At 32.6% G+C, this 22,625-nt stretch overlaps 8 protein-coding genes across 9 annotated transcripts; 5 read left to right on the top strand and 3 right to left on the bottom strand.

Moving 5' to 3' along the window:
* Nucleotides 1-206: 206 nt before the first annotated feature.
* Nucleotides 207-1,814, bottom strand: LOC122513938 (carbonic anhydrase 1-like). Its single transcript, XM_043630474.1, has 4 exons — nt 1,757-1,814; nt 1,426-1,676; nt 712-1,011; nt 207-639 (listed from the first exon to the last, which is right to left on the bottom strand). Exons 1-4 carry the CDS (start codon nt 1,812-1,814, stop codon nt 385-387), a joined length of 864 nt encoding a protein of 287 aa, XP_043486409.1. The 3' UTR covers nt 207-384.
* Nucleotides 1,815-2,178: 364 nt separating this feature from the next.
* LOC122513937 (carbonic anhydrase 7-like) lies at nt 2,179-3,478 on the top strand. The gene is made up of 3 exons (XM_043630473.1): nt 2,179-2,382; nt 2,732-3,085; nt 3,237-3,478. Exons 1-3 carry the CDS (start codon nt 2,325-2,327, stop codon nt 3,476-3,478), a joined length of 654 nt encoding a protein of 217 aa, XP_043486408.1. The 5' UTR covers nt 2,179-2,324.
* A 142-nt stretch (nt 3,479-3,620) lies between these two features.
* On the top strand, nt 3,621-5,401 carry LOC122513671 (carbonic anhydrase 2-like). Its single transcript, XM_043630085.1, has 7 exons — nt 3,621-3,815; nt 3,885-4,052; nt 4,133-4,277; nt 4,624-4,729; nt 4,799-4,901; nt 4,996-5,132; nt 5,223-5,401. The coding sequence occupies exons 1-7, from the start codon at nt 3,782-3,784 to the stop codon at nt 5,352-5,354; spliced, it is 825 nt and encodes a 274-aa protein (XP_043486020.1). The 5' UTR covers nt 3,621-3,781; the 3' UTR covers nt 5,355-5,401.
* A 108-nt stretch (nt 5,402-5,509) lies between these two features.
* On the top strand, nt 5,510-7,463 carry LOC122513670 (carbonic anhydrase 1-like). Of its 2 annotated transcripts, XM_043630084.1 has the most exons (8): nt 5,510-5,587; nt 5,757-5,891; nt 5,979-6,123; nt 6,232-6,337; nt 6,624-6,723; nt 6,813-6,964; nt 7,037-7,157; nt 7,372-7,463. In XM_043630084.1, the coding sequence occupies exons 1-7, from the start codon at nt 5,548-5,550 to the stop codon at nt 7,142-7,144; spliced, it is 786 nt and encodes a 261-aa protein (XP_043486019.1). In that variant the 5' UTR covers nt 5,510-5,547; the 3' UTR covers nt 7,145-7,157; nt 7,372-7,463. The 2 variants fall into 2 exon arrangements, with proteins under 2 accessions (XP_043486019.1, XP_043486018.1); XM_043630083.1 differs by having other exon boundaries at nt 5,979-6,337.
* Nucleotides 7,368-9,224, bottom strand: LOC122513936 (MYCBP-associated protein-like). The gene has a single exon (XM_043630472.1). It carries the CDS (start codon nt 9,222-9,224, stop codon nt 7,368-7,370), a length of 1,857 nt encoding a protein of 618 aa, XP_043486407.1.
* A 514-nt stretch (nt 9,225-9,738) lies between these two features.
* Nucleotides 9,739-11,711, top strand: LOC122513935 (carbonic anhydrase 1-like). The gene is made up of 5 exons (XM_043630471.1): nt 9,739-9,826; nt 9,961-10,105; nt 10,986-11,091; nt 11,199-11,271; nt 11,485-11,711. The coding sequence occupies exons 1-5, from the start codon at nt 9,739-9,741 to the stop codon at nt 11,709-11,711; spliced, it is 639 nt and encodes a 212-aa protein (XP_043486406.1).
* Nucleotides 11,712-11,789: 78 nt separating this feature from the next.
* Nucleotides 11,790-13,643, bottom strand: LOC122513934. The gene is made up of 6 exons (XM_043630470.1): nt 13,408-13,643; nt 13,145-13,348; nt 12,873-13,054; nt 12,502-12,794; nt 12,116-12,384; nt 11,790-11,967 (listed from the first exon to the last, which is right to left on the bottom strand). Exons 1-6 carry the CDS (start codon nt 13,641-13,643, stop codon nt 11,790-11,792), a joined length of 1,362 nt encoding a protein of 453 aa, XP_043486405.1.
* Nucleotides 13,644-17,431: 3,788 nt separating this feature from the next.
* LOC122513933 (homeobox protein HMX2-like) lies at nt 17,432-21,665 on the top strand. The gene is made up of 4 exons (XM_043630468.1): nt 17,432-17,963; nt 18,151-18,309; nt 21,156-21,259; nt 21,360-21,665. The coding sequence occupies exons 1-4, from the start codon at nt 17,432-17,434 to the stop codon at nt 21,663-21,665; spliced, it is 1,101 nt and encodes a 366-aa protein (XP_043486403.1).
* The last annotated feature ends 960 nt before the right edge of the window (nt 21,666-22,625 follow it).

The raw sequence follows: 22,625 nt of genomic DNA, 5'->3' as shown, positions 1-22,625 counted from the left end.
TGTAAATTATATAGTACTTTCATTTCCAAAATTTTGTTTTAATCATCAAAGAAAGAAAAATCCTGAAACAAACAAATTAAAAAACAAAAGAAAAATGAAATAAAATAACCCCCTTGCATAAAAGTATACGAACACCTGGTACGTATATAATGAAGATTATTACCTTACACGAAAAGAAAAGGGGGTGGGAGGGGGGTCTTTAAAAAAATTCAAGGTCAGGGGTAATGATAAACGTCACGTCCGTTTAAATATTGAACCGGTCTGCAATTAGTCAAAAGCAATCCATCATTCGAATAGATTTCTCGAAATTGTGCAACCTAGAAGAACAACAACAACAACAAAATGTCTCTGTTGTTCCGTAGCATTTCTTTTTCATTTTTTTAATTATAAAGAAGAACAAAAGCCGTCGTCAACCTGATTGGAGGAGATTGGTACAGGAACGGGATCGATAAGCCAAGTGACAATTTCACTGCAGGGTGGCTGAGTAAGAGAACCGTGATAGGCGTAATAATGATTTCCTTCGGTATTATGCAACCATGATAAGGGAAAGGGTGGTATGTATACTTTACTACCAGGTTGTTTGATGTATCTCAAATTGGTGACTATATAATCCAAGTAAGGATTGTCGACAGGTATTATCTAAAAATGATTAAACATTTGATTAAATTCGAGTTGTTATTTTTATCGATTATTATTTTTGTATTTGATTACGTTGAAAAATGATGACACTATGACCACCCCATCTTTGGCGTTTAATATAGCAGCTTGAAAAGGTGAAAAGAGGTCACTTTTAACATGAACGAATTGCAATTCCATGGCATATCGGACATCGTTGATCGTATGTTCACTTCCTTCGTTATCTGATGGTCCCCAATGGAACATCATAGAATGAAATTTGTATGTATTAGTTAAAGGACCTCCTTTGATTAAAGGATACGCACGATCGCCACACCAGGTACCGCATACTATCACTGTTATCACACCAAAAAAATCTTCATTTAATCGTTTTAACTAATGATCATTTTGTTTAAATAGAAGTATTAAAAATATTAAAAGTATATTCACGGAAGTAAATCGCAATTTAATGTTAATTTGTAGAAAATGTATACTAACAGTGAACAGGTTGATATGTTGCTAATATTTGGCTAATGTTTCTTTTTTTTTTATTCATATTATATTTCTAAAGTATTATATTTTATAGAAAAAGAAACAATCTATTATGCAGTTTATGATACAATAAACGTAGGAATTTTGGTTTCATCCTAATAATAATAATAATAATAATAATAATAATATTTGATCGTGTGACAAGTATAGTAAATCAATTTACTCTACTCTAACCAACTAGTTAAATATAATATTGAATTAGAAATTGGATTTATTTGATATTAAGGAATAGAGTATACCAGAATTTCCATCGTTTGCCATAATCATCGAGCATGGTACTTCATCGTGACCGATCCATTCGATCTCATCGTATTCCTCGATTGCTATAGTAGTTGTTATATTGATCGGTGATTGATTGTAACCATTACTCTCCGGATAAAATACTTTCCAAGTGTGAGGTCCGTTATGTGCAACGTATCCAAATAAAATGATCGGCGAATTGCATTGTTGGATTAACGAGGTCTCGGAAAATACGTGGGACCACTTGATTAATTCACTGGACAGCAATGCTTTTTCATTTTTGCAAAGTGCATTCATCAAAATTTATAGATTATTAAATTATTTAATATCGATCAGGTTACGCGCATACCTAAGAATATAAAGCTGCCGGATACTATCATCAATTCGGGCCACGAAAATCCTAACATATTTTCATCTAAATTAGGGAATTATTTTTTTTATTATCAAACAACTCGATCAAATTTGAAACTTATATGACTCATGTTAATTAACATTGATATAATAATAATAATAACTCGAAATACGATTATGCGAATATAATGACTTTTATTTTGGAATATTCGATATATCGATTTTCCTTCTATTGTTCTCATGTCGAAAAAGAAAAGCTAGCTCGAACGCTTAAGAGAAAAAAGAATTCAAAATCCTTAAAGTACGATGAATTAAGAATTCTGTAAAAGTATGTCAAATCGATGATATAAGAAGAGGAAATAGATCCGATAGAATTCGTAATCGATATGCAGTGCGCCGGTAAGATTAGAATTCGATCGATTAAATGAATATCAGGAAGAAAATAATAGCCTAATTCAACAAAACCTTAATCTCTTTTCGATTAAGGTGACAGTCCGAAATGGGGTCAATCTCCGGTGGATATCGACGACAATCATGTTCTCAGAGTTGAATATCCTCCCTTAACTATGAGTGGTCATTGGAGTCAGGATGGTTATGCGAATATTAGGAACACAGGTTCTACCGGTAAATTATAATGATCAAATATTTTTCTTATTGACAATGCGTTTAATCAGAAAAATTAATATATTTCTACAAAGAATACATTTTTTATTTCGTTTGAAATTATTCTCGACGTTACCCATAAATATATTAAATCCCACACGATAGACACACACACACGCACACATAATTTATGATCAGACGTAGTATAATATTAGGATAATAAATTGAAATGAAATAATCTATGTTGTAGTATCGCAAAATAATTAGTAAATTTATCAATTTCACGAAAGTTCGTTAGATTTCAATTTGGATATTAATATTTATGATTGGAAGTTAACTAAAGGTTATACCGTAATATTTTACATTATAGTTGGGATAACTTTGGAAGGTAATAGAAGTCCCGCAACTATTCGAGGTGGACCATTAACAGACGACGTGTACGAACTCTCAGAAGTTGTTTTTCGTTGGGGCTCATCGAACTGTAAAGGTGCTGAACATACTCTCAATGGAACATGGTTCACAATGGAAGCCCAAGTTCTACACTATAACCGTAGATACGAAGAGATTGAGCAGTGTTGGGACAAAAGGGACGGTCTAGCGATTTGTTCCTATTTTCTTCAGGTTTATCAACTTCCTGCTTGGGATGAACACCCATTGTTCTCAAAGATCACTGATAATTTGTATAAAATCACCGAACCGGATGCTAACGCCAAAATATCACCCAGTATGTTTCACCAATAATTTCACGAAAACGAATAGAGACCCCCCCCTCCTCCTCCTCTTCCTCCCCTTGTTTTTTATTGTTCAAGGATTTTGTTGTCGAAACAGTTTTTTTATTTTTATTTATTTGTTTCGTTTTTTTCGTTTTTTTACAGACTGTTTGAGTTGGATGAGACAAGCTTGTCAAACACCCGGTTACTATACCTACACCGGTTCCATTACCACTTGGCCCTATCACGAATGCGTAACTTGGATCATATTTCCAGAACCTATACGAATTTCGGAAAATCAAGCACAGTGTTTCAGAATGTTAAGAAATAAGGAAGGACATTTTATCAAAGAAAATTATAGAGAAGTTCAAAAAATCAATTCGAGAATAATATATTATGTCTGTTGAAATATCATTTTGACAATTTTCAAAATTATCTATTTGTTGAGTATACTCTATATAATTTAATGAAAAAAAAGAAAAAACAAATAAATATGTCAATGTAATGAAAATAGATATATTAAACATTTCGATATATTATGTTCGTTAACAACTTCACAAAACAATATGTGGTTAATGTAACAAATACGAAATCAATAGGTTAACACGAAATTAAAAAATGTTTACTAAATTCCAAAATTGTTTCGGCCGTTAATTATTTAAAATTACTTTTGGATACACATTTTTCATGACTAAGTAATAATAAAAATTATGCCACGAAGATTGAAACACTATTCGCGTAAAGGTTTGTATTTAATCGATCGGAAACATATTTTTTTTTTTTTTACTGACACATGAATTTTTTGTTTTTCAGATGTACCAACGATTATTTCAACGTCATCCAGCGGTCAACCAAAGTGGAGACAATCACCAATTGATTTGAGAACAATCGACACTTGGATTCAAAAGTTTCCACCTTTATTGTTAACCGGTTATTGGTTAAAAAAAGGAAAAGCAATTATAACGAATACAGGAAAAACAGGTTCCCATAATTGTTGTCCCTTCGTAAATTTGTATTAACTTTTTCAACACGCGTAGAATTTTTGTTGTTGAACGTTACAGTCAACATAGAATTGTCGAATCAAACGATCGAACCTTATATACATGGTGGCCCATTGTACGATGATGAATTTAAATTAAAAAACGTACAATTCCGTTGGGGTCCAACCGATTCTCGAGGTGCTGAACATTCTATCGACAATATTTGGTAAATTTTTATTTAATAATAATTATTAATAACATTAGAGATAAAATGAACAAATTACCCGGATTATATTCGATAGGTTGCATCTGTTAAACCCTAAGAAAATGTTTTTTACTCGATTAAACTTAATCAGTGAACAAAAGCTAACCAACCGATTTGTTAACTTCGAAGGACAATTTATAAATAAACTAATAATCATTTTTTTTTTAAACATTAGGGTCTGCTAACGTGGAACGTAAGAATTTATTGTTTATATTATATCGATTTACGTGTCCTTGATAAATATTTAATTTAATAAAATATTTTATCAATAATATCTAACTTCATTCTAACGTTTATTTAAATTTAGGTATTCGATGGAAGCCCAAGCATTGCATTGGAATACTCGATATGGTTCATTAGAAAAATGTTACGACAAATCAGACGGTATTGCAATACTTGCCTATTTGATGCAGGTAAAATAAATGAATTATCATTTTATAATCGATCATTCGTACTATTAATTATAAAATTTGTTAATACAGGTAGTTGGTTGTCAAGGGATGCCAGATAATCCTGCAATTGCACGAGTAACAGATCATTTATCAAAGATTAAGAAAATGGGGAGTAGTATAGAAGTCACCCCTGGTATATATATATATATAAAAAGAAAAAAAAAGACAAATTATTTAACGAAAAGTATGTTAGCACGATATTTTATTAGGGTTGATTATTGTCACAGATTGTTTGTGGTGGATGCTTCAGGGTTGTTCAGAACCTGGTTATTTTACGTATTTGGGTTCTCTTACCGTGCCACCTTTCAACGAATGCGTTATTTGGATTATAATTTCGCATTCCATTAAAATTTCTTCCCATCAAGTAAGATTCTTAAATAATTATCGAACATTTACATATTAATTGATTTGTATTTTATATTTCTTTTTGTTTTTTGTTTTTTATTATACGTAGATGAACGCTTTCAGAAGTATTTACGATTACAAATGGGATCCGATCGTGAATAATTTCAGACCACAACAGCAACCTTGCGGTAGACGAATTTTATACGCCACAGAATTCCCATCGTATCATTTTCGTGATTGATTAATTAATAAAAAATGATTGCGGCATTTGGCTCTGAATTTATTTCTAATTCGAGCCGTATCCTTGTTTCGATACGAATCATGGAGATCGTTAATTAATCACCGAACGCCACTGATTCGCCATTAAGCATTTCAATCGGTGTCGCATTAAATATATAAATTCACAAGTGATATTTAATTATATATCTTACAGCATGACACTTCTTCTTCCAGAATATTACAAAGGCGTAATCGGTAGGTAAAAACAAAACAAAAATAGAATAAATAAAATAAAATTTGTCTAAACTAACAAATATGAAGGTTATATATATATAAGTTAACCTACAAATTTGATAAGTCTCATTACATTAATATTAAATATTAAAATTTGATTTATTCAATATAAAATGAAAATGGGGAAAAGGTTTGGCAAAGAGTGGACAATCGCCGATAGATTTGAATGACAATATAATTCGTCGGAAAAGATATCCGACGCTTATTTTAAATGGTCATTGGTTAAATGACGGAGACGCCATTTTAGGAAACGACGGAAGTGTCGGTAATAAAGGAAACATGAGTGTTCATGGCAAAATAAATAAGTTTATTTAAATATTGATCCAATTAAGTATTCTCTTTCTTTTATTAGCTACTGTAATTCTTGGTGGCAACAGAATACCATCCACAATTACTGGCGGTCCGCTTTTCAACGACGTCTATGAATATTTTATCTGTAACTTTCGTTGGGGTGAGGAGAACTGCAATGGCTCGGAACACACCATTAACGGCACTTGGTTACATTTTATTCATGAAATAAATTCATTTCTTTTTTCGTTTCCCTATATTCTTAGAACATCCTTGTTCTATATTTTTTTTTTTTTTATTTCTATTTGTCATTATAGGTTTTCGATGGAAGCTCAGATGGTACATTGGAATCGAAAGTATCCATCATTCGATGATTGTTTAAATCGAAAGGATGGAATTTGCATTATGTCATTTTTATTTTTGGTATGTTACTTTACGTTCATTCGATTGCACTTGGACAAATTATTGACGAGCTTTAATGAAATATTCGAAATAACGATTGCGCATGATGTCCTAGTTTTTTTTTCTTTTTCTACCACTAAACTCATACGAATTATTTAATACTTTTGTTTGTTAAATGTTGAAATTCAACATTTCTGAAACTCATATTCGTGTAACAACTTTATTTGACAAAAATGACTGGAATTTTTCTAACGTTTAATAATTTTAAATAACGTAAAAATAATTTATTTGTTTTTTTTCTCTTCAGGTACCATTCGGACGATCGGAAAACAATCCGCAATTGGAAAAAATTACCGAAAATTTGAAACACGTTACAGATGCAGGATCCGAGATAAATATTCCGGCCAGTACGATTCTTCGAAAGAATTTTCTTTCAGTTTTCTTTTTAAATAATTCTAAAAAGTGCCTTTCCTATTAAAAAAAAAATATTGTTTAGATGCATTATGCTGGATGAGATGGGCAACTCGTTGCGAACGTTATTATACTTATCAAGGATCGTACAACGAAGGTCCCTGCAGTATTCTTGGATACCCCGAATGCGTTACTTGGATTATTTTTCCAATGATGATTAACATAAGTCCATCACAAGTATAATGATTATTTATTAATTTAATAATAATTTCGTTAAAATTTAAATACGAATTTAATTGATAATATTAGGTAGACGCTTTTCGAATGTTGAAGGACGATAATGGTCATTTTATTAAAAATAATTGCAAACAAATTCAATTGTTACGCGGTAGAAGAATATTTTTGGGTATTCAATAATCATTCGAACAAGGTATAATATAATATTATAAAATTTAAATAAATTAATTATATAAAACACGTATATATATATTTTTCGTATTTTTCAAGCAATTGAATTAACATAAAGTAACGCATACTAAAAATAAGAAAGACATAATACAAATTTTATACATATATATTAATTTGATATAATTTTAATTGAATTATTTTGAACATTTTTGATAATATTACAATATTTATTTCAGGGATAATAAAACGAAGTATCTATACCATCCAATCTGTTGTAAGATTCAATAGTAGCAGAAATTCTATCGATTACCTCAACGAGAAATTCACGAATACGAATGAAAAATATTTCCATGTAAAATTGATCACGAATATTATCCCAAAGGAACAAACTCATTGAACTTTGAAAAACTTGTGCGTTCGTAGACTCGTTATTTCGATTTTTATCTTTCTTTCGATTAGACTTGTTAACACTTTTAACAGATGATTCTGACAACGATAAATTATCCGGCTTAGATAATTTGTCTTTTTTAATTAAAACACAATTGTTGATAACAAATTCGGTCTCGATTTCAAAACGATTCGCGAACGTGCATAATAAATTATAAACAGTTATGTATTTTCTATCATTAACGTGATTAGAAATCAACGATGGTTTCAACGATAGTTTGCAAAGATTATTAAATCGTAATAACATTAGTTGCCTGTGTTCTGGGTTTTCTATTAACAAAAGTATACCGCGTAAATCGTTCAAAGATAAATTCCAAGTGACGGCTGCTGCATCGACAATTTCGCAATAAATTTTACGAAATTCCAATATCAAATTCGTATGATAATAATAATAAGGATTTTTAACGATAAATAAATCATTTTCCATAAACAAACTAACGTAAGCAGGTTCCGGTGGTTTTTTGTAATCAACATCATTTATTATAGTTTCAACGATATCTCGAATTATCGAATCTCTGATACGATGATTTAAATAAAAATCAATATTACAAATGTTCATCATACGATTTGATATATTTTCATTGGTTTCTATCGCGCAAGACCAAAATCGAAATATCAACGGGCACTCGCATAATTTAGGATTCGTAAATAGTCTCCAGGATTCTGTGCAAACGTTTGATCTACGAGGTAAATAAAAAATGTTCAATCGAACAATTTGCCCTTGCAAAACAATACCATCTGTCTTGTTGAAATAAAAAGGAGTATCGTGGTGTTTGTTGAAAGAGTAAGAAAACTTTGATCGAAACGAGGAATCTCTCCAATGATAATGAATCACCGTGTTACCTTTATTCTCAAAAATAATCATTTGTTCCGATCTTTGATTAACCATTCCACGAAATATAAAATTCCATTCTATCGGTTTTTCGTTGCATCGATGATTAAACGATCTTTGAACGATTTCACGATCTTGTATCTTGAAAATTATTACAGAATCTGGGTCAGAAAATTGTTCCTCTTCTTCCGGTTCGGTAACGGTTACTACTGGTATTTTCAATAATTTCGTTGGTTCTTTTTCGACAGTTTTACCGCGAATTAATAATTCTTTAGTTTGCGGTCTTTCAATGATCAACGACGTTTCAATTTCTTCTTGGCGTTGCTTCAAATATGCGCTGCTCTTTTCCCAGGTTGTTTTTTTCAACGATATTCCATGCAAACCTTTTTCCCGTTCGATCAATTCGGGAACATCGACGTAAGTTGAATTTAATTGAAAATTCAAATCCTTTTCGATAGGTAATATTGTTTTTATTTCCGGTGAACGAGGAATTTTTCTAAATTCTTTTACAGGTACTCCCGTCGATGCGTATTCCATGATATTTTTCATTTCGATCAGGGGACGTACTTTATCGCTGGAATTGATAATTTGATCGATTCTCGAACGACCGGTCAACGATTTTATACGACGACCAATCTTGTTTCTTTCGTTTATCCATTTTTTCCAATTTTTTAAACGCCGATCTTCGACGTATTCGCCGTAAGGAATATCCTTGATCAAAGGATCATCGGTTGTCGATACCATTGTAACACGTTTTTCAAGCCACTTTTTTGGATCACTACTTTTACCTATTTTCCTTGCATAATCCATTATTGTATTTTACTTTGTATATACTTTAAACTAATACCTCGCACCGATCATCCAAGTTTTCTTAATTAAAATCTTTATCGGAATACACTTTGTATTAATAGTTTAAAGTTATAGTAAAAAAATGATGGTTAATAGCACGGTTAATAGTTTCAAATTTAATTACTAATTTTCATTATCATATTATTACTTCAGTTCAATATATTTAATCGATATTTATTATCGAATAATATCGAAAGCGAATAGGTATCGTTAATATTCCTCAAACGTAATGGAAGGTAATGAAATGAAATGAAATAATTTGTTTTCAAAATTCGAATTAAATTTAATTTAGATTTTAATTGTTTTTTCTTTTTTTTTCTTTTTCTTCTTCTTCTTTTTCTTCTCTTTTCTCTCTTTTTTTTTTTTTTTAGATAAAACCAAAATTAATTTGGAGAGAGAAAATGTGAAATTAGTTCAAAGACTCGGTAACGTGGAAGGAAAATTAGAATCGCCGATCGATTTGGATATTAGTAAAATGACTCCTATTAATTTGCCACCGTTGAAATGGTTTTACTACGACGTTGCACCCCGTAAATTAAAAATTACCAACACCGGTCACACGGGTAATAATTCAATTAATTCGACTAATATCAACGCATTATTAATTCATTAATATGTTACCTAATGTTGTGGTGGTAAACAATTTTGAAATGAAGCATATATTTTGTAATAAAGCATGCTCGATATTTTCGCGCAGCTGTTCTCAGCGCAAAATGGCAAATGGAACAACTGCCATTCGTCACTGCTGGACCTCTTAATGGGAATTACGTTTTTTCCCAAATGCACTTTCATTGGGGCCAAACTGAAATCTACGGTAGCGAGCATCGTGCCGATAACGCGAAGTAAGCGAATAATTATTGTTTCTTACGTAAAGATTAAATTATAATTTTTCTTAAAAATATATCTTACATATATATATATATACTTAAACTTCAACATTTCACTTAAATATGAACGACTATAGAGATGATTATTTAATTCAAACAGTGAATAAGTAAGCTACTCGTGTGAGCCACAATAGTGGCTCATCGACCTGGAAAAAATAATCGATAAAGCCAATATAGTGGCAGGCCGGCTAAGGCGCATATCGGTAATAGTAGTGCTCTACCTTTATCCATCGACCGTCGGTAACTGCCACTGTCGATAATTGCCACTGTCGGTAACTGCCACCGTCGGTAACTTTCCTATTTTTAAAACATCAACCGTTTTTAATGAGAGTTTGTACTTTAATAATATTGACAGTCAGGAACCTAAATACAAAATATTACCGACGTAGAGTAAAAAAAATTTAAGTCTACTTTTACCGACGGTGGGAGTTACCGACGGTGGGAGTTATCGACGGTGGGAGTTACCGACGGTGGCAGTTACCGACGCTCGAAAAGATAAAGGTAGAGCACTGCAATTACCGATATGAGCCTTAGCCGGCCTGCCACTAAAGTGGCTCTAGCGATTATTTTTTCCAGGTCGATGAGCCACTATAGTGGCTCACTCGAAAACCTTACTTACTCACTGTTCGAATCAAATAATCGTCTTCATAGTCATTCATATTTAAGTGAAATGTTAAAGTTTAAATATGTAAAATATATTTTTAAGAAAAATTATAATTTTGATAAATAAATATAATTATATATATATATATATATATATATTAACATCTATTATATTTTATTATTTTACTAATTTGCCTGCAAATTCTCGTTGTAACAATTTATCAATTCGAAGTACGCCGATGGAGTTACACGCGGTACATTTCAATACGCAATATTTGAAATTGGAGGAAGCATTGCGACAAGTTGACGGTGTCATAATAATTGTTTATTTCATGAAGGTATTATGTCTGTATTTGAAAATTAACATTTCAACGAGTTGAAATAATTAACGCGTAATTTATTTGAAATTTGTCATTACATTTCTTTGTTTTTACTTTTTACGCAGTTGCAAGCACCACCTAATATTTTTTTAAAAGATATAATCGATGCTTTGTCGTCCATTAGAATTGCACGTACAAGTATCCGTTTGGTACCAATAATTTTAGAAAATATTTTACAATCATTTAACGATAATTATTTCGTATATTGGGGATCGATTACAACGTCACATTGGAGTAATAGTATAATGTGGCTCGTTAGCAGAGAACCTATTGGTATATCTAAAGAACAGGTATTAATAAATATATATTACATAAATTAATTAATTTCATAGAGAAAAATATGACTGGCAGGCAGTTTAATTTTACAGATAGACGAATTTAGAAAATTATGCGACATTAATGGTAAAGCGATACTTGAAAATTGTCGACCACTTTCTAATAGACAAAATAGAAATATTTTTCACGTTTGTCCATCTAGTTCTTTACACGCTACCCTTTTACCAATATCGAGAAAACAACTCGTTCTATCCAGCAAAATTATCGCTGATTCTGATAATCCAACTAGAGAAATTATTTAATTTACTTAATTATTAATTGTAATATCGATCGATTCAATCAACATCGGATGAAAATATTAAAAGACAAATCAAAGTATCTTATTTTCTTCTTCTTCTACGACGTCTTTTGATTCTTTCTTTGCGTAAATCGCAATTGGGGTAAACTGTAGAACAATCTGCACCACCTAAGCCAAGAATCGATGCTTTTACAGATTCCAACATTGCCGACCATGGTGAATTTCTAGTAACTCTTCCTGTGATCCAACTCATTCCTAAACTGTAAAATAAAAGTTATCTATACGAATCATTGAAAATAACGTATTTCATCTTATTTTATTTATCTTTGATAATATCGCTACCTATAGAAGGTATCTACATTATATTGTTAAAAGAAAAATAATAATTTCGTTCCGAAATAACAATACCTCCAAACGGGTATCCAAATTTTACGAGCATCGTTGGTATTTTTTGAATATTGATTATCCTCGCACAAAATTCGGCGCAAACAATTGGCAGAATCCCTGTCGGCAACCATGGCGGCTTCGAGTGATCTCAAAACGCGATAAGACAAATCATTTAATTCCTGATTACTCGAGTAATTCATCGAAAATCCCCCGATGTTTCTTTTAAAACGTGTCCCATCCGTGTTCGCTCGAACTGCAGATGGCGTTGTGGTAACGATCGTCATATTTTGCTATAGGACATGTACAATCATTGGTATGACATCTCATTAATATAAATTGCCATATAGAAGATCTATAATTTGATAATCAAATCTGCCCATCCCCTTTCCCGCCACCTTTCCCCATACCGTTGCGTTCATCAATAACTGTATGACGAATAAACCAAACGCCAAGAATGCCAATGCGGTTAATGCAATTTCAAAGAAATCTTTCAACGAAAGCTCGTGACCCTTTTCCTTGTAATGATAAACTGGTTTGTGATAATCCTCTTCGTATTCGTGATGCTCGGGATGATACGGGACATGGTAATAATGTTCCTCGTGAACGGCAGGAAATATTTCACCGTGGTGACCATAATTTTCACCATGACCACCGTAACCATAGTGATGATAATTGTGTCCCGAAGCAGCAGCCACGTGATCTGTAATTGACGTAACGTTCAAAATAATTGATTAATATTTAAACAATAACAATAAACATTGATTAATTCGACGTTTACCTCCGTTCTCATTTGGATGTTCATAAACTCCTATTTTTCCGGAAGGTAATGGTGCTTGCATCGCATAACCAGTAACTTCACCATCAAATTCCCCTATATCTTGATCGTATTGTACTCCTTGTTTTTTTGTCAACACTTTACGAGGCGAATAATGACGATAAATATCGTCCAAAGTGGTCGTCCTGTTGAATAAAGATCTTTTTAACGTTTAATACGAGTCAGGAAGATACTTAGAAATTCATTCTAGTCGATGAATAGAGAGCGTACGTCACCTTTGAAGCCAATTTTTATACTTCGAGCTACCCTCGTCCCACAACATTTTATCGTGAACGGTCACGTTGTCGGTTGCCACAAAATCTGTTATAATAGGTTTCGAAGGTATAGAATCGGGTTTCCTTTTAACTCTCGGCGTGCTGACCTCTTTGACAATTTCTTCTGCCATGTAACCGTGACAGAGATACTCGTTCATTCGTTTCCTAACAATTCGCAACATTTTATTTATATTACATTGCAAAATATATATTTTTGTTGTTACCTGTGATAATCCATCTCGTTCAAAGCCTTGTCGAATGTCCCATCCGTTATCTCATTATCAACTAAAGAAATATTATTTTCCTGTAATTGATCGGCAAACAAAAATGTACCTGGTAACAAATCAACCGACAATATGTCATTCTGATCGATGCAAAATTCATTTCCATCGTCGAAACATTCCTTTGCATTAATCGCGTAAATGCATAATAAATACAACGAATAAAACAAAATGAACATGGTTAGGTGTCAAATATATAAAAAGATCTCGTTAATAAAATGAAAAATATAAAATATTCGAACGATCAGACTGGTAGGAAAGTATAAACTAAACTGGACGTGGTATGAGAACGGTCTCTTTCTAGTAGGATATAATAATTATCTGCTAGAAATAATTACCGTAACCGTAACAATGCTCCGTTACAAACGTCATCCTCTGTCTGTCTCTCTCTTTTTTTTTTCCATTTCGTATCTAAAAAACTTAAGTAAGAAAATCAAATATTTGTATTCGCATATTTACCGAGTAATTTAACTCGTTCTAAAAAAAAGAAAGAAGAAGGGGGGGTAGTAAACAGTATTAGATTTAGTAAGGGATTAATTCAGCACGTTTTGGTTGCGACAAACAGCATGGCGTAACCGATTTCGTCGTAATCCGACACCTATGATTAAATACCTTTATTAAAAACCACTTACGTAGGTCTTATGAATGTTTTAGAAGTATAGAGAGTTTGTCGAGGTATATAAGTGGTAAGGGATGGTAAGACGAGGTAATGGGGGCTTTGTTCCCTTGGGAACTTGCTCACCTGTCTAATATCTCGCGAGAGTGGGCTATATCTGTGTACAACACCCTACCTATTCCGTACCAGTTATACACATCGAGCTTACTGAAAATTAATCGCCCAGTTTGAAAGAATTCTTTACAAATCTTCTTCTTCTTCCTCTTCTTCTTCTTCTTTTTTACTACCCATACTCTCTCTCTCTCTCTCTCTCTTTCTAACCCATATTTTCTCTTCCCCGTTTTCCTCGCAACAATTTTCTTATTCTTATTCTTATTATTGTTATTGTTATTCTCATTTCACACGTGCGAAAAAAAAAAAACAAACAAACAACACGTATCGTTATAAAATTAATTACTTCCCATTTACGCAAAATTATATTTTTCTATTTTACTCTCTTACATCGATTTTTGTTATATACACAAAAATATGATTCGTCCTACTTGACTGTTTCCATTCATGGTAGTAACCAATGTGCGTGTAAAAAAGGAAAAAAAAAAGGGAAAGGGTCGAGAGAGGGATACTTTTGTACACGCGTCGTACCTTAACACAGTCTCCCTACCTTTTTTTTCTCTTCTTCTCAGGTGTTTGATTGATCGTTCCAATTATATGGCGCAGCATGGACCCAAATGTGAGAATAAAAATTTCTATCGAACACCTACACTTTGGTATATTCGAAAGAAAATTAAAAAAATGAATAAAACAATCGAGAAAACGCGACAACAAAATTGACAATTAGATTTTAGTTTTAGGTGCTATGTTTGTTTATTTAACCCCTCTCCCACCCCCTCCCTAATCCCCTACCACTGTGTTCAATCTTATCAACCAAATTTAAATTAATTGTTTAACTATTAAACGACGAAGAATATTGGCCTTTTCTTCTCTCATTTAACATAAACGTTGAATGACAATTTTAAAGAAAAGTTAGAAACAAAACTTTTATTGCTAAACGTCAAATGGCAATTCGACGAGCAATCGCAAAACCTGAAAAGTAGCGTTAAAGGGTATTTAATGACTTCGTAGAAAACTTAACGCGTTTCTTTTCGTTCAATCGTACGAGTAAGTTCGCACCTAACGACAGTAAAAAAAGAAAAAAAAAAACGCGTACGCGCGTTAGGGTATTTAATTATGTTTCAGGTATTTTAGGCTTCAATATTTGTCCTCGCCTATAACGCAGAATTGAAGAATTGTAGAATAATATTCGCAAAAATTATTATTATTAAAATAATATTAAAATAATCGTTGAATATATTTTATATATTTTATGAAATGTAAGAAAAATTATGTGATACGAATGTATTAAAATAATCATTGATAATAATGAACCAATAACCATGTTCATCATTATTATTATTATTATTATTATTTATTATCGATGAGAATAATTAATCCTATTGTTTGAGAAAAATTGTTTTCGTTAGATAATTATAATTAAAAGAAAAGAAAAAAAAGTGTTCGTAAGAAAATGATCGTTGGATATATCGTAAATGACTCACAATGGGCATTGCTTCCCTTTTTAACAGTTACGAGAAATGCGAAAGTTTTCTCTCTATGGGTTCCTATCCTCATCCTTGGTGTCTAAGGATGCGAACAGTGAGAATTCGCGCGGATGATACGAAGACTAATGGAAGTGCTGTTGGTAGAAATGGCGGCCATTGTGAGAACGTAAAGAGGAACCAGCCTAGTTCAATGGTTCCCGATGGTTCCCGATAAAGCATATCATCGCGATATAAAGTGTTGTCAATTCTCCGGATCGAATCAAATTACAATTTATTCGTAGAAATTTCGTTCCTTTTTGTTTATTCTTACCGTAAAACAATTCGCTTAAAATATTTATCGAACTCACCACCATCAAATTTGTGTTTCGATAACGACGGATGAATACAAAATTATATTTCTTAAAACCAATTCGAGGTATACATAAACAAAGGTAGCAGGTAATAAATGTAATGACGAGAAAAAAAAGGTAAAAGAAAAAAAGGAAAACGAAGATAGTAATCGTTGTAAAATGGATCATGAGAACCACTGTTCGTGGTTTATACTAAACGCACGAAGGAGTGTTTTGCGGTGCTTTTTTCGTGGTGTTTCTCCTGCCTTCGTAGGAACGTTTATCCATCCAACTAAGTTGGTGGGGGTGGGGGTGGGGGTATGGGGGAATAAGGCGAGTAGGAGAAGGAACCATCAGTTTGCTGACAGAAATCCTTGAGATAGGGTATTCGAAGAGGGCGGACGTTTAGTTTGGAGCATGCGCCTATTGGACCAATCGGAGACCAACAACGTTCTTTAAAACCGCGATGAGTTCTTTCTTCGAGATACGAAGGCGGTGTTACTCTGCGTTTACGTTAAAGGATATTTCTTCGTGTAACATCCGGCAACAATTATTCCTTTTAAATAGGATAACGTTTAAACATTCGTTAGTAACGTCTCTTATCATTTTTTTAATTTAACTATTTCGATCTAACGTAAATTAATAACCAAAAAAAATTTTTGCAATTAAAAAATTGCCATGATGATTTTTTCCCCTACAGAATTTGATTTTCCAGATAGCATCGAAAAGAAACGTTGAAAAATATTTGATTGCTAAAAAAACAAAAAAAAGAAAGAAACACGTTATAAATTGTTCGTAAATATTAATATACAACGAAAATATTCGATTTGTGGTCTAATAATAATAATAATAAACAGAAATAATATTCGATAATACGATAAAATGTTATTACGAATCCATTTCCATTATTTCTTGATCATTCTTCTGAAATATATGTATACAGAGAATAAATATATATTGTATAGTAAATTAGGAGGGGGAGGTTAGAAGAAGGGGTAAGAAATCGTAAGCGGGAGAGACTTTTCTTCAACCTCCTCCTAGGAGGATGACCTTCCCTCTGGAATAAGATGGTGGGGATGTTGGGAGGTCCTTCTGGACCACGGACACGTGCCACCTGTCATACATTCGGAAGTACTCGCTTTCGTAACACTAAAAAGAGAGATTAGTTCGAGATTAGAGGTTGATACGGTGACACATAGGAACGGTTTATGGTTAACAATAAAAAGTGATTGGATTTAAAAGAACAAAAATATTTAACGAAATTAATTAATTTAATACAACAACAACAATAACAACAAGAAGAAAAAAAGATTGACGCATAAGTTGTTTGAAGTAAATATAATTGTTAAATACGATTGACAAGTGTATTCGAGTTAATGGTAAACGAGAGGATGAGAGCTTACAGTTAAATGACTATAGTCAAGATGGATTATTGTCAGAGTCAAGAGGATAAGGTTTTGGACGATGATATTTGCGAGCCGAGACGAGTCAGATCTCATCAGAATGTCAACGATGTCAATTCTGTCGACGATGAAACGTTGCATCACGATCACAACCATCACCATCACCACCATCATCACCACCATCACCACCATCGCCAGCATCACCATCAATGTGAAACCGAGGACGGTGAACGACGAGTTGTTAAATCACCGAGTAATCATCATCCGGAGACGATGGAATATGCATCAGATTCTAGCAGTGAAAGTTATCGAGAATATAATCGTACGCAACGCATGGATAGAATAAACGTGTCACCGATCAATGGGAATTCTAGTGCGTTCACCATAGACAATATACTCGGCACGAGAAACGATAATAATAAAAGGGACGAGGATAGAAATTTTCATAAGATTTGTTACATAGACAAGGAGGACGAACAGGATAACGATAAGGACGACAAAATCATCGAAGGACAATTTGTCAGACCAACGGCCATTCCTGCTACACATTCAAGTACGTTTATTATTTTACGGTTTAATATTTGTTTCTTTAAATTCGTTTATCCCCCCGCCGCCACCCCCCTTTTACCATCACCTTTTCACTGTGTTTTACTTTGTTTTTCTTTTGGGTATATCTCGCTCTGTAAGAATTTGTTATATTTATTTTTATTTTTGTTTTATTTCTTTCTTCTTTTTCTTAGACGTTAGTGGTATGTTGTACGCGCACACGGCTATACCTTACACCGATGGAACCCTTTCGGATCCTTCAAATTATACGACGACTTCATTGGCATCGGCATCCCTCTTATACAGCAGTTGGTTCGCACAGTCTAAACCCGCTCAACTTTTTGGTCTTCAAGGTAAAATTGATCTTTATTTATTACAAATGATTTTATTTATTACAACGAGTAACGAGGGGTATATTTCATACGAATCTTATAATATTAATCATTTGAGAATCATCGAATATTATTAAATACAATTCGATCTACGTCTTATAATTGAGTGTTACCATTGAAAGAATTTGAAAATTCTTATCAGGAGTCTCATTTATCCACGACAAAGAACTCTAATTACCCGTTCGTAATAACTTATCGCTGTAATTCTATTTTCTCGAACAATGGTGGGAAAAGAGAAAGAAAGAAAGAAAGAAAGAAAGAAAGAGAAAGATATGGGGGATGTAGATGGTGGTAATGGTGGTGATGGTGGTAGTGGTGGTGGTGGTGGTGGTAGAAGTGATAATGGGGGTGGGGGAGGATGAGGGGTTGTGAAAGATCGTAGAGCTCTTTCACGTCTCAAACGAATATTGGATATTACGGGAGGCACCTAAGGTAAGAGCTTTTCGACACGCGAACACCGCATCAACGAGCAACGTGTTACATCTCCCTAGTTTCTCTAACGCGTTAACGGTTAAATGTGAAACACCTATTTATATATCTATCTGGTAACACGAACAATCGTCACCTAGTTTGCCCAATATACTATAACAATATTCTCAAATGAATTTTTATTTTATTTTATCATCTATTCTTATTGTATATCTATTTGATAACACGTACAATCAGTAACAGTACGAACAGTAATAATTTTATCAAAGTTTATCAGTAAAATGTGATTAACGTTTCACACGGTTTTTTTTTATTTATATATATATATATTTAAAACAGTTCATGTTTTTTCTCGTATTTTCATTTATTCGTAAGAAATAATTTGTAACTTAATTAATTAATTGCATTAAAATATATTAGTTTGAGTTAAAGTCAATCAAGTAAGAATTTAATTAACAATTATTTAATTGATATATTGGACGAAGGTAATATTTGAACATTTAAAAAAAATATCTCAAGACAAAGTTTTGATTTATTTATTATATAGAAATATTGAGTATATATAACTCGAAAACAACAGTGTAGACGAGAGAGAGAGAGAACGTTGTTATAATGGGTAATTAATTTAAAATAAAATAATATAAAATAAAAGAAAGAAAGAGACGAAATGTTGAGAAAGTTTGTATTAATCGTTAGATTTATTAATTCGTTGGTCCTTTCCCAAAATCATTGGAGCTTCATCTCAAACATACTCTGGCAAACAACAACCGCCATGCTGTTAGGTACCCATTTATCAACCTGTATTGCTCTAACCATCTTCCGCGTACGTGCTAAATGTCTCCGTCCACTCGTAAATCTTGCTCTCGCCGGTTTTCTTTCTTCGTCAACTAGGTACGACTCTTTTCGGCCATTCTCACAGTCTTTCATCTTCCAAGAAATACCACAGCTGTGCCCTTCTCCTTCTCCTCCTCTTCCTCCTTTACCATTATTTTTTCTTCTTTTTTTTTTTGCAACGCACGTACATACTTTTACTTACGAGCACAGAAAAAAAAAAAGAATAACTACGAAAGATATAATATTTTGTTGAATTTAATATTTATCTTCCATATTTCCAATCAACATGCATGGTTTTGCATCTTAAAGAGAAACAAAAAAATAATCTTCCTTTACTTATTTACTTACTTTAATCCAACTAATCGACTAGGAATATTTCCAAGTGTAAATCATCTATTACAGGAGTTTGCTAAAATCCTTCATAAATCAACTCTAATGGTCATACATCACGGAATTTTTGTGAACGTATTTCATCTCGATCGCGTGCTTAAGAAATCGGACAAGCAACACCTTGAAAATGTGTCTTTCTTCGAGAATTATCGGTTCACTATCTTCATTAGAAGAATATCTTTGCGTCCGTGTTTTACTCAGTTGGTAAAGAGAATATAAAACTATGATTTATTTCTTTTTTTTTCATCCCCCGTCTTTTACCCCCCTCACGAACTTTGCCTAAAAGAGTTTTCGTAAAAAAGAAAAAAAAAAATTAGAAAAGAAAGAAAAAAGAAAAACTGAAAGGTTTCGAACAAATAAGCGACGTCCATTTTGTTGACGCGTCGTGTAAGGGCCAGGGTTGACTAATAAAAAATCAAACACACAGAATCAAAATAGTGAAGAAGAACCAACAGTTAAGATTCTTAAGAATAAATATCAGCAATTGATTTTGTATTATTTTTCTTGTTATTTTATGAAAATAGAAAACAACGAATAGCACTTGTTAGGATCGAGAGTACCTGTTGTGTTGTTAATGGTGGTCTAACAGTTTGATTATTTGACTGCAACTAATTACGTTACAATATAACGTTGAAATATGTTCTTACCGCGAACGGAAATCCTAGGTAGATCTTTGCACCAGGATGATAATCGTACACAAACGTTCCTCGGCATAAACTGTTTGCCGAACTCTTTGGTACATTCAGACGGATATGTTGACAGTAAGATGTCACGCGTTCTTCAAACAATCCCGTATGTTTTAGAAACACGTTTGGTAACTCTAGACGAACCTAACGTGAATAGAGGGCGGAGCCGGTGAAAGTGGTAATTGAGTACAAGCTCGTAGGGGAATTTGCCAAGCAATTAAGATACGCGATTACAATGTTCAATTTTTATTATCACTGCGATAAATCTTCAAAGAAGAACCAAACTGTCATATTCCTCTCAAAACTATGCTATTCCTTACTTATATTTTGTTTTATTTTATTTTCTTTTTTATCTCTCTCTCTCTTTCTTTCTTATTTTTATTCTTACAACTTTTACATTGATACTTTCTTCATGATCGTTTGCTTTTAAATGAAAAGAAAAAAAAATACCACGTATTTATATTACAGCACCAAAACCGAATGGCAGGCGTTCTAGAAAACCGGGAATCGATAGAAAACCAAGACAAGCTTACAGCGCTAAACAATTGGAAAGACTCGAAGCGGAATTCAAGGTACCTTGTCTTTTTTTTTTTCATTTTTTCCTTAATTCTCTTTGATAAATAATAAAATAATATTAATAAATAACTCTATTATATATTTTGATATTCGCAGATCGACAAATACCTAAGCGTGAGCAAACGAATGGAATTGTCTAAATCATTGAATCTGACCGAAGTACAAATTAAAACCTGGTTTCAAAATCGGCGCACCAAGTGGAAGAAACAATTGACGTCTCGACTGAAGATAGCACAGAGACAAGGATTATTTCCACCGACATATTTTCCAACAAATCAGTACCCTTTGTTACCCTACTACGCTGCACCCTTAATGTTTGCGAATCCTGCACTAGATGATACTAACAGTAATGTCACGACGATACAACAGCGTCCTGTATTACCGACGTCTGATACTGTCTGAACAAAATTCATCGACTGGTTCCAAAATGTTATGGTGTTCGTTTATTTTTGTATATTTTCATTTTCATTTACATATTTTATTTGTTCACATTACAAATCGTTACTTTTTTCTTTTTTCTTCTTTTCTTTTTTTAGACCCATCGTCATCTTTGTGATCAAGATTTATAATTAAGATTAATAATTGAACACTCGAAGAACAGTGTTCTCGACTTGTACATAAATAAATCCTCTTCATGGTAATAAACATATATATATATTATATATGTAAATACGTTTATAGGATAGAGATGTATAGACAAGATTTTTTTTGTTTTGTTTTATTTTTTAGCTATGAATTATCGTAATATAATATTTGTTACACGTTTAAGAATTCATTTAAATCGAGCGAAGACGTCTTGGGATCGTCTCGAGAATATACTTTTCCAAGATAGTTTCTATATTTACCATTCTAAGGAGAAAAGCTCAAAGGATTATTGCTTACCTCCGAGCAATTTAAGCGATATCAAATATCTCAGATCCTAGAATCCTATAACTGAACTGAAACTAATTGAAACACCGAGTGACATTATTTATTTGATTAAACTTTACTAACCGTAATTCATATTTTGCAGGTTTACCTATAGAACAAAATACGATTGGATTAAAATGGATTTCTAGATGGATTTATCGTTAAGAGAATTTAAACGTGATCCGTGGTATTAAAAATTAATATACTTTTTTTTATTTAATGATAAAATTCAATGACAGATCGAATTATATTCTATTATTTTCTTCGGGTTTTTCTTCTTTTTTTTTCTTTTTCCTTTTAAAAAGAAGATACGAAGACTTCTCGAAGAAAGAAGAAATAAATTAAAACGTTATAGTTGGTAGCGAAAAGAAATCCTTATTTTTTTTCGAGTATATCGACCTGATGAGAGACAAAATTATTAATAAGAATTACACTGCTTCGTCCTTGCAACAA

This window comes from Polistes fuscatus, unplaced genomic scaffold, assembly GCF_010416935.1.
Source record: "Polistes fuscatus isolate 324 unplaced genomic scaffold, CU_Pfus_HIC Scaffold13, whole genome shotgun sequence".
In the NCBI taxonomy this organism is placed as follows: domain Eukaryota; kingdom Metazoa; phylum Arthropoda; class Insecta; order Hymenoptera; family Vespidae; genus Polistes; species Polistes fuscatus.
Note: the sequence above shows the minus strand (reverse complement) of the source record. Positions and strands in the feature narration are given on the sequence as shown.